Source organism: Oncorhynchus mykiss, chromosome 26 (assembly GCF_057628025.1).
Source record: "Oncorhynchus mykiss isolate SJ-2025 chromosome 26, ASM5762802v1, whole genome shotgun sequence".
Classification (NCBI taxonomy): Eukaryota; Metazoa; Chordata; class Actinopteri; order Salmoniformes; family Salmonidae; genus Oncorhynchus; species Oncorhynchus mykiss.
In genome coordinates, this window is record NC_143047.1 from 34,556,611 (window position 1) to 34,570,133 (window position 13,523).

General features: G+C 38.6%; 1 protein-coding gene across 1 annotated transcript in view; it reads left to right on the top strand.

The window, feature by feature from the left end:
* Positions 1–13,523, top strand: part of LOC149971460 (ADAMTS-like protein 3) — a 231,058-nt gene that overhangs the window by 215,060 nt on the left and 2,475 nt on the right. The window contains exons 30-31 of the mRNA XM_090222838.1: positions 2,316–2,520; positions 3,083–3,186. Coding sequence (XP_090078964.1) covers positions 2,316–2,520; positions 3,083–3,186 — 309 coding nt within the window. The remainder of the gene's footprint in view (positions 1–2,315; positions 2,521–3,082; positions 3,187–13,523) is intronic.

Consider the following 13,523-nt stretch of genomic DNA (forward strand, 5'->3'; position numbering starts at 1 on the left):
GAATGTGTTTTGGAAACAGTGTGTTAGGATTTGAATGTGTTTTGGAAACAGTGTGTTAGGATTTGAATGTGTTTTAGAAACAGTGTGTTAGGATTTGAATGTGTTTTGGAAACAGTGTGTTAGGATTTGAATGTGTTTTGGAAACAGTGTGTTAGGATTTGAATGTGTTTTAGAAACAGTGTGTTAGGATTTGAATGTGTTTTAGAAACAGTGTGCTAGGATTTGAATGTGTTTTGGAAACAGTGTGTTAGGATTTGAATGTGTTTTGGAAACAGTGTGTTAGGATTTGAATGTGTTTTGGAAACAGTGTGTTAGGATTTGAAAAACAAGTGCAGCAAATATATAGTTATGCAGGTGGTGGAGTATGAATGAGAAAATAGTAAATGGATTTCGGAGAATGTGGTCATTGAATGCATTCTGTGTGAAAGCAATAAAAAATGATTCACAGTTTGGTCCACATGCACTTCTGTTTCGCTGACTGTGTGAAGAGTTTTGACAATGTGACTTCAGTTTTGACCAATGCATCTTAGCAATTAAAAAAAAAAAAAAATTAAGCCGCCTACATATTTCTGTACTGAATCAAATGTATTTATATAGCCCTTCGTACATCAGCTATCTCAAAGTCCTGTACAGAAACCCAGCCTAAGACCCCAAACAGCAAGCAATGCAGGTGTAGAAGCATGGTGGCTAGGAAAAACTCCCTAGAAAGGCCAAAACCTAGGAAGAAACCTAGAGGAATCAGGCTATGAGGGATGGCCAGTCCTCTTCTGGCTGTGCCGGGTGGAGTTTATAACAGAACATGGCCAAGATGTCCAAATGTTCATAAATGACCAGCATGGTCAAATAATAATCACAGTAGTTGTCGAGGGTGCAGCAAGTCAGCACCTCAGGTACTGAACAGTTGAAACTGGAGCAGCAGCACGGCCAGACGCACCCCTCCTCGGGACGGCATGAAAGAGCACCAGTAAGCCAGTGACTCAGCCCCTGTAATATGGTTAGAGGCAGAGAATCCCAGTGGAAAGAGGGGAACCGGCCAGGCAGAGACGGCAAGCGTGGTTCGTTGCTCCAGAGCCTTTCCGTTCACCTTCCCACTCCTGGGCCAGACTACACTCACATAACCCACTGAAGAGATGAGTCTTCAGTAAAGACTTAAAGGTTGAGACCGAGTCTGCGTCTCTCACATGGGTAGGCAGACCGTTCCATAAAAATTGAGCTCTATAGGAGAAAGCCCTGCCTCCAGCTGTTTGCTTAGAAATTCTAGGGACAACTACCTCTTTTAAAACCATGTTGATCTTTATTTCCCAAACACAATTCAACACAGGCACAATCGCTTTTTGACAGTTACCTGTCATTTAATAATTTTAAGCATCTTTTAACACAGGCTTAACACCTAACAAACACTGTACCCTTTTAACAGGCTTAACACCTAACAAACACTGTACCCTTTTAACACAGGCTTAACATCTAACAAACACTGTACCCTTTTAACACAGGCTTAACACCTAACAAACACTGTACCCTTTTAACACAGGCTTAACACCTAACAAACACTGTACCCTTTTAACACAGGCTTAACACCTAACAAACACTGTACCCTTTTAACACAGGCTTAACACCTAACAAACACTGTACCCTTTTAACACAGGCTTAACACCTAACCCCAAGGCAAACATTTTTACTATATTAGCCCACACAGATATAAGGATGCACTTTCATGCTAGGTTTAGGTCCTCATACTGAAGCTTATAGAGAGCCCAACTGAGGTGTAGAACAATCTTTAAATGATCTACTTTAGTTTAGATACAAGCATCATAAATATCTTATTTTTTGGACCTAACTGTTTACCACTTTTTCCATGTGGTTTCTTCCTTCATAGACTCCATGAAATTATGACCTCTTCCTAAATGTTTGGTCAAATGATATATTTTGTGTATAGTTTCCTAGAAACAAGAGTAGCTCAACTTACCCCTTTGGCTCAACATACCCCAGCCTGCCCTCCCCACTGAAATATCTGGGCAGAATATTGAGTCCTGATCATTGGGATATGTGGCCCTATGCATTAAAGAGGCTAGCCAGGATCTAACACTACATGGGTAGTTTTATTCCTTCCTTCCCCCTGAACCTGGTTCCTCTCTGGGTTTCTTCCTTCTAGGGAGTTTTTCCCGGCCAATATGTTTTGACTTTTCCTTCTGCTTTGCTTGCTCTGTAGAGGTTTAGGTCAGGTAACTGTAAAGCACTTTGTGACAAGTACTGATGTAAAAAGGAATTTATATAATCAATGTTATTTGATTGATTGATTGATTGTTATCTCCCAGCTGGGTAGCATCCGTGTGGTCTAAGTGTTCCACTTCCTGTGGGCGGGGCTGGAGACAGCGGCAGGTGTCCTGTGGGCAGGTGGATTCGGGGGGAGCGGTGAGGACGCTAGCGCCATCTGTCTGTGGGAGGAACACGCGGCCTGCAGACAGACAGGAGTGTACCTGCGACAACTGTCCAGCCTGGGTTACCAGCCCCTGGGGAAAGGTAGAGACGCAGGCACAAACACACACAGAGACACCCACATCTGCCCCCACACTCGCACACACATCTGCACAAACACACACAGACACACACACACACCTAAACAGACACTCATGTACAGACGCACACGAACAGACGCACCCACACCCACACACACAGACCACACAGACACACACAGATACCATACACACACAGACACACCACAGACACCACACACACACACAGATGACACACACACACAGATGACACACACACACAGACACACACACAACTATTTTCCACAACATTACCTTTGTTATCATTGACATGCATGCCTGATGTTTGAATACGGTGTACTTGATGTTCTGGGATGAAGTTTCCTCTAGATGCAGACCTAGGATCAGCTTCTCCTTCCCCAACTTTAACCTTTAGTGGGGGGATATGCTAAACTGACCCAAGATCACAGTCTAGGGCCAATTGCCATCTACTCCAACCAACGCATTACTACAAAGAAGTCCTGAATAAAGTTGTCAGGCTGTGAAACGTTCCTTCTTTACTATTGTGAGAACATGTTAATTACCCACAGTGCTCGGGGAAATGTTTGGGTCCCACCCTCACAGTCCAGAAGAGGTCGGTGATATGTAGACATGTCAACGGCACCACACATCCTGACTGTGACCCCAGAGAAAGGTAAGCACACAACCACAGGAGGTTGGTGGCACCTTAATTGGGGAGGACGGGCTCGTGGTAATTTATGGAGCGGAATCAGTGGAATGGTATCAAATACATCAAACACATGGTTTCCATTCCATTTGTGCCGTTCCGGCCATTATTATGAGCCATTCTCCCCTCAGCAGCCTCCTGTGACACACACACACACCTACACACAAACACACACACACACACAAACACACACACACACACACAGTCTAATTTCCTCCTGTCTCGTTTAGCTGAATCTGGTCATGAATAGCGTGGTTGTTGAACAAGTTGAGGAGACTAAAATACTTGGTGTTACCTCAGATTGTAAACTGTCATGGTCAAAACATATTGATTTAATGGTTGTAAAGATGGGGAGAGGTCTGTCTGTGATAAAGAGATTTTTTGACACCACACTCCACAAAGCAAGTCCTGCAGGCTCTAGTTTTATCTTATCTTGATTATTGTCCAGTCATGTGGTCGAGTGCTGCAAAGAAGGACCTACTTAAGCTGCAGCTGGCCCAGAACAGAGCGGCATTTTTTGCTCTTCAATAACATGCATGACAGTTTCTCTTAGCTAAGAGTTGAGGAATAACTGACTGTATTGCTTCTTGTTTTTATAAGAAACAGGAATTAGTTGGACATTCCTAATTATTTGGATAGTCAACCTACACACAGCACTAACACACAGCACTAACACACAGCACTAACACACAGCACTAACACACAGCACTAACACACAGCACTAACACACAGCACTAACACACAGCACTAACACACAGCACTAACACACACACTTACCCCACCAGAGGTCTTTTCACAATCCCCAAATCCAGAATGAATTCAAGGAAACGTACAGTATTATACAGAACCATGAGTTTACAGAACTCCCTTCCATCTTATATACAGTATTATACAGAACCATGAGTTTACAGAACTCCCTTCCATCTTATATACAGTATTATACAGAACCATGAGTTTACGGAACTCCCTTCCATCTTATATACAGTATTATACAGAACCATGAGTTTACGGAACTCCCTTCCATCTTATATACAGTATTATACAGAACCATGAGTGCATGGGACTCCCTTCCATCTTATATACAGTATTATACAGAACCATGAGTGCATGGGACTCCCTTCCATCTTATATACAGTATTATACAGAACCATGAGTGCATGGGACTCCCTTCCATCTTATATACAGTATTATACAGAACCATGAGTTTACGGAACTCCCTTCCATCTTATATACAGTATTATACAGAACCATGAGTTTACAGAACTCCCTTCCATCTTATATACAGTATTATACAGAACCATGAGTTTACAGAACTCCCTTCCATCTTATATACAGTATTATACAGAACCATGAGTTTACAGAACTCCCTTCCATCTTATATACAGTATTATACAGAACCATGAGTTTACGGAACTCCCTTCCATCTTATATACAGTATTATACAGAACCATGAGTTTACGGAACTCCCTTCCATCTTATATACAGTGTTATACAGAACCATGAGTTTACGGAACTCCCTTCCATCTTATATACAGTATTATACAGAACCATGAGTTTACGGAACTCCCTTCCATCTTATATACAGTATTATACAGAACCATGAGTGCATGGGACTCCCTTCCATCTTATATACAGTATTATACAGAACCATGAGTGCATGGGACTCCCTTCCATCATATATACAGTATTATACAGAACCATGAGTTTACGGAACTCCCTTCCATCTTATATACAGTATTATACAGAACCATGAGTTTACAGAACTCCCTTCCATCTTATATACAGTATTATACAGAACCAAGAGTTTACGGAACTCCCTTCCATCTTATATACAGTATTATACAGAACCATGAGTTTACGGAACTCCCTTCCATCTTATATACAGTATTATACAGAACCATGAATTTACGGAACTCCCTTCCATCTTATATACAGTATTATACAGAACCATGAGTTTACGAAACTCCCTTCCATCTTATATACAGTATTATACAGAACCATGAGTTTACGGAACTCCCTTCCATCTTATATACAGTATTATACAGAACCATGAGTTTACGGAACTCCCTTCCATCTTATATACAGTATTATACAGAACCATGAGTTTACGGAACTCCCTTCCATCTTATATACAGTATTATACAGAACCATGAGTTTACGGAACTCCCTTCCATCTTATATACAGTATTATACAGAACCATGAGTTTACGGAACTCCCTTCCATCTTATATACAGTATTATACAGAACCATGAGTACATGGAACTCCCTTCCATCTTATATACAGTATTATACAGAACCATGAGTTTACGGAACTCCCTTCCATCTTATATACAGTATTATACAGAACCATGAGTTTACGGAACTCCCTTCCATCTTATATACAGTATTATACAGAACCATGAGTTTACGGAACTCCCTTCCATCTTATATACAGTATTATACAGAACCATGAGTGCATGGGACTCCCTTCCATCTTATATACAGTATTATACAGAACCATGAGTTTACGGAACTCCCTTCCATCTTATATACAGTATTATACAGAACCATGAGTTTACAGAACTCCCTTCCATCTTATATACAGTATTATACAGAACCATGAGTTTACAGAACTCCCTTCCATCATATATACAGTATTATACAGAACCATGAGTTTACGGAACTCCCTTCCATCTTATATACAGTATTATACAGAACCATGAGTTTACGGAACTCCCTTCCATCTTATATACAGTATTATACAGAACCATGAGTGCATGGGACTCCCTTCCATCTTATATACAGTATTATACAGAACCATGAGTTTACGGAACTCCCTTCCATCTTATATACAGTATTATACAGAACCATGAGTTTACGGAACTCCCTTCCATCTTATATACAGTATTATACAGAACCATGAGTGCATGGGACTCCCTTCCATCTTATATACAGTATTATACAGAACCATGAGTTTACGGAACTCCCTTCCATCTTATATACAGTATTATACAGAACCATGAGTTTACGGAACTCCCTTCCATCTTATATACAGTATTATACAGAACCATGAGTTTACGGAACTCCCTTCCATCTTATATACAGTATTATACAGAACCATGAGTTTACGGAACTCCCTTCCATCTTATATACAGTATTATACAGAACCATGAGTTTACGGAACTCCCTTCCATCTTATATACAGTATTATACAGAACCATGAGTTTACGGAACTCCCTTCCATCTTATATACAGTATTATACAGAACCATGAGTTTACGGAACTCCCTTCCATCTTATATACAGTATTATACAGAACCATGAGTACATGGAACTCCCTTCCATCTTATATACAGTATTATACAGAACCATGAGTTTACGGAACTCCCTTCCATCTTATATACAGTATTATACAGAACCATGAGTTTACGGAACTCCCTTCCATCATATATACAGTATTATACAGAACCATGAGTTTACGGAACTCCCTTCCATCTTATATACAGTATTATACAGAACCATGAGTTTACGGAACTCCCTTCCATCTTATATACAGTATTATACAGAACCATGAGTTTACGGAACTCCCTTCCATCTTATATACAGTATTATACAGAACCATGAGTTTACGGAACTCCCTTCCATCTTATATACAGTATTATACAGAACCATGAGTTTACGGAACTCCCCTTCCATCTTATATACAGTATTATACAGAACCATGAGTTTACGGAACTCCCTTCCATCTTATATACAGTATTATACAGAACCATGAGTGCATGGGACTCCCTTCCATCTTATATACAGTATTATACAGAACCATGAGTTTACGGAACTCCCTTCCATCTTATATACAGTATTATACAGAACCATGAGTGCATGGGACTCCCTTCCATCTTATATACAGTATTATACAGAACCATGAGTTTACAGAACTCCCTTCCATCTTATATACAGTATTATACAGAACCATGAGTGCATGGGACTCCCTTCCATCTTATATACAGTATTATACAGAACCATGAGTGCATGGGACTCCCATCTTATATACAGTATTATACAGAACCATGAGTTTACGGAACTCCCTTCCATCTTATATACAGTATTATACAGAACCATGAGTTTACAGAACTCCCTTCCATCTTATATACAGTATTATACAGAACCATGAGTGCATGGGACTCCCATCTTATATACAGTATTATACAGAACCATGAGTTTACGGAACTCCCTTCCATCTTATATACAGTATTATACAGAACCATGAGTGCATGGGACTCCCTTCCATCTTATATACAGTATTATACAGAACCATGAGTTTACAGAACTCCCTTCCATCTTATATACAGTATTATACAGAACCATGAGTTTACAGAACTCCCTTCCATCTTATATACAGTATTATACAGAACCATGAGTTTACGGAACTCCCTTCCATCTTATATACAGTATTATACAGAACCATGAGTTTACGGAACTCCCTTCCATCTTATATACAGTATTATACAGAACCATGAGTTTACGGAACTCCCTTCCATCTTATATACAGTATTATACAGAACCATGAGTTTACGGAACTCCCTTCCATCTTATATACAGTATTATACAGAACCATGAGTACATGGAACTCCCTTCCATCTTATATACAGTATTATACAGAACCATGAGTTTACGGAACTCCCTTCCATCTTATATACAGTATTATACAGAACCATGAGTTTACGGAACTCCCTTCCATCATATATACAGTATTATACAGAACCATGAGTTTACGGAACTCCCTTCCATCTTATATACAGTATTATACAGAACCATGAGTTTACGGAACTCCCTTCCATCTTATATACAGTATTATACAGAACCATGAGTTTACGGAACTCCCTTCCATCTTATATACAGTATTATACAGAACCATGAGTTTACGGAACTCCCTTCCATCTTATATACAGTATTATACAGAACCATGAGTTTACGGAACTCCCCTTCCATCTTATATACAGTATTATACAGAACCATGAGTTTACGGAACTCCCTTCCATCTTATATACAGTATTATACAGAACCATGAGTGCATGGGACTCCCTTCCATCTTATATACAGTATTATACAGAACCATGAGTTTACGGAACTCCCTTCCATCTTATATACAGTATTATACAGAACCATGAGTGCATGGGACTCCCTTCCATCTTATATACAGTATTATACAGAACCATGAGTTTACAGAACTCCCTTCCATCTTATATACAGTATTATACAGAACCATGAGTGCATGGGACTCCCTTCCATCTTATATACAGTATTATACAGAACCATGAGTGCATGGGACTCCCATCTTATATACAGTATTATACAGAACCATGAGTTTACGGAACTCCCTTCCATCTTATATACAGTATTATACAGAACCATGAGTTTACAGAACTCCCTTCCATCTTATATACAGTATTATACAGAACCATGAGTGCATGGGACTCCCATCTTATATACAGTATTATACAGAACCATGAGTTTACGGAACTCCCTTCCATCTTATATACAGTATTATACAGAACCATGAGTGCATGGGACTCCCTTCCATCTTATATACAGTATTATACAGAACCATGAGTTTACAGAACTCCCTTCCATCTTATATACAGTATTATACAGAACCATGAGTTTACAGAACTCCCTTCCATCTTATATACAGTATTATACAGAACCATGAGTTTACGGAACTCCCTTCCATCTTATATACAGTATTATACAGAACCATGAGTTTACGGAACTCCCTTCCATCATATATACAGTATTATACAGAACCATGAGTTTACGGAACTCCCTTCCATCTTATATACAGTATTATACAGAACCATGAGTTTACAGAACTCCCTTCCATCTTATATACAGTATTATACAGAACCATGAGTTTACAGAACTCCCTTCCATCTTATATACAGTATTATACAGAACCATGAGTGCATGGGACTCCCTTCCATCTTATATACAGTATTATACAGAACCATGAGTTTACGGAACTCCCTTCCATCTTATATACAGTATTATACAGAACCATGAGTTTACGGAACTCCCTTCCATCTTATATACAGTATTATACAGAACCATGAGTTTACAGAACTCCCTTCCATCTTATATACAGTATTATACAGAACCATGAGTGCATGGGACTCCCATCTTATATACAGTATTATACAGAACCATGAGTTTACGGAACTCCCTTCCATCTTATATACAGTATTATACAGAACCATGAGTGCATGGGACTCCATTCCATCTTATATACAGTATTATACAGAACCATGAGTTTACAGAACTCCCTTCCATCTTATATACAGTATTATACAGAACCATGAGTTTACAGAACTCCCTTCCATCTTATATACAGTATTATACAGAACCATGAGTTTACGGAACTCCCTTCCATCTTATATACAGTATTATACAGAACCATGAGTTTACGGAACTCCCTTCCATCATATATACAGTATTATACAGAACCATGAGTTTACGGAACTCCCTTCCATCTTATATACAGTATTATACAGAACCATGAGTTTACAGAACTCCCTTCCATCTTATATACAGTATTATACAGAACCATGAGTGCATGGGACTCCCTTCCATCTTATATACAGTATTATACAGAACCATGAGTGCATGGGACTCCCTTCCATCTTATATACAGTATTATACAGAACCATGAGTTTACGGAACTCCCTTCCATCTTATATACAGTATTATACAGAACCATGAGTTTACGGAACTCCCTTCCATCTTATATACAGTATTATACAGAACCATGAGTTTACAGAACTCCCTTCCATCTTATATACAGTATTATACAGAACCATGAGTGCATGGGACTCCCTTCCATCTTATATACAGTATTATACAGAACCATGAGTTTACGGAACTCCCTTCCATCATATATACAGTATTATACAGAACCATGAGTTTACGGAACTCCCTTCCATCTTATATACAGTATTATACAGAACCATGAGTTTACAGAACTCCCTTCCATCTTATATACAGTATTATACAGAACCATGAGTGCATGGGACTCCCTTCCATCTTATATACAGTATTATACAGAACCATGAGTGCATGGGACTCCCTTCCATCTTATATACAGTATTATACAGAACCATGAGTTTACGGAACTCCCTTCCATCTTATATACAGTATTATACAGAACCATGAGTTTACAGAACTCCCTTCCATCTTATATACAGTATTATACAGAACCATGAGTGCATGGGACTCCCTTCCATCTTATATACAGTATTATACAGAACCATGAGTTTACAGAACTCCTTTCCATCTTATATACAGTATTATACAGAACCATGAGTTTACAGAACTCCCTTCCATCTTATATACAGTATTATACAGAACCATGAGTGCATGGGACTCCCTTCCATCTTATATACAGTATTATACAGAACCATGAGTTTACGGAACTCCCTTCCATCTTATATACAGTATTATACAGAACCATGAGTTTACAGAACTCCCTTCCATCTTATATACAGTATTATACAGAACCATGAGTGCATGGGACTCCCATCTTATATACAGTATTATACAGAACCATGAGTTTACGGAACTCCCTTCCATCTTATATACAGTATTATACAGAACCATGAGTGCATGGGACTCCCTTCCATCTTATATAGAGTATTATACAGAACCATGAGTTTACAGAACTCCCTTCCATCTTATATACAGTATTATACAGAACCATGAGTGCATGGGACTCCCTTCCATCTTATATACAGTATTATACAGAACCATGAGTTTACGGAACTGGCTTCCATCTTATATACAGTATTATACAGAACCATGAGTTTACAGAACTCCCTTCCATCTTATATACAGTATTATACAGAACCATGAGTGCATGGGACTCCCTTCCATCTTATATACAGTATTATACAGAACCATGAGTTTACGGAACTCCCTTCCATCTTATATACAGTATTATACAGAACCATGAGTTTACGGAACTCCCTTCCATCATATATACAGTATTATACAGAACCATGAGTTTACGGAACTCCCTTCCATCTTATATACAGTATTATACAGAACCATGAGTTTACAGAACTCCCTTCCATCTTATATACAGTATTATACAGAACCATGAGTTTACAGAACTCCCTTCCATCTTATATACAGTATTATACAGAACCATGAGTGCATGGGACTCCCTTCCATCTTATATACAGTATTATACAGAACCATGAGTTTACGGAACTCCCTTCCATCTTATATACAGTATTATACAGAACCATGAGTTTACGGAACTCCCTTCCATCTTATATACAGTATTATACAGAACCATGAGTTTACAGAACTCCCTTCCATCTTATATACAGTATTATACAGAACCATGAGTGCATGGGACTCCCATCTTATATACAGTATTATACAGAACCATGAGTTTACGGAACTCCCTTCCATCTTATATACAGTATTATACAGAACCATGAGTGCATGGGACTCCATTCCATCTTATATACAGTATTATACAGAACCATGAGTTTACAGAACTCCCTTCCATCTTATATACAGTATTATACAGAACCATGAGTTTACAGAACTCCCTTCCATCTTATATACAGTATTATACAGAACCATGAGTTTACGGAACTCCCTTCCATCTTATATACAGTATTATACAGAACCATGAGTTTACGGAACTCCCTTCCATCATATATACAGTATTATACAGAACCATGAGTTTACGGAACTCCCTTCCATCTTATATACAGTATTATACAGAACCATGAGTTTACAGAACTCCCTTCCATCTTATATACAGTATTATACAGAACCATGAGTGCATGGGACTCCCTTCCATCTTATATACAGTATTATACAGAACCATGAGTGCATGGGACTCCCTTCCATCTTATATACAGTATTATACAGAACCATGAGTTTACGGAACTCCCTTCCATCTTATATACAGTATTATACAGAACCATGAGTTTACGGAACTCCCTTCCATCTTATATACAGTATTATACAGAACCATGAGTTTACAGAACTCCCTTCCATCTTATATACAGTATTATACAGAACCATGAGTGCATGGGACTCCCTTCCATCTTATATACAGTATTATACAGAACCATGAGTTTACGGAACTCCCTTCCATCATATATACAGTATTATACAGAACCATGAGTTTACGGAACTCCCTTCCATCTTATATACAGTATTATACAGAACCATGAGTTTACAGAACTCCCTTCCATCTTATATACAGTATTATACAGAACCATGAGTGCATGGGACTCCCTTCCATCTTATATACAGTATTATACAGAACCATGAGTGCATGGGACTCCCTTCCATCTTATATACAGTATTATACAGAACCATGAGTTTACGGAACTCCCTTCCATCTTATATACAGTATTATACAGAACCATGAGTTTACAGAACTCCCTTCCATCTTATATACAGTATTATACAGAACCATGAGTGCATGGGACTCCCTTCCATCTTATATACAGTATTATACAGAACCATGAGTTTACAGAACTCCTTTCCATCTTATATACAGTATTATACAGAACCATGAGTTTACAGAACTCCCTTCCATCTTATATACAGTATTATACAGAACCATGAGTGCATGGGACTCCCTTCCATCTTATATACAGTATTATACAGAACCATGAGTTTACGGAACTCCCTTCCATCTTATATACAGTATTATACAGAACCATGAGTTTACAGAACTCCCTTCCATCTTATATACAGTATTATACAGAACCATGAGTGCATGGGACTCCCATCTTATATACAGTATTATACAGAACCATGAGTTTACGGAACTCCCTTCCATCTTATATACAGTATTATACAGAACCATGAGTGCATGGGACTCCCTTCCATCTTATATAGAGTATTATACAGAACCATGAGTTTACAGAACTCCCTTCCATCTTATATACAGTATTATACAGAACCATGAGTGCATGGGACTCCCTTCCATCTTATATACAGTATTATACAGAACCATGAGTTTACGGAACTGGCTTCCATCTTATATACAGTATTATACAGAACCATGAGTTTACAGAACTCCCTTCCATCTTATATACAGTATTATACAGAACCATGAGTGCATGGGACTCCCTTCCATCTTATATACAGTATTATACAGAACCATGAGTTTACGGAACTCCCTTCCATCTTATATACAGTATTATACAGAACCATGAGTTTACGGAACTCCCTTCCATCTTATATACAGTAATATACAGAACCATGAGTTTACAGAACTCCCTTCCATCTTATATACA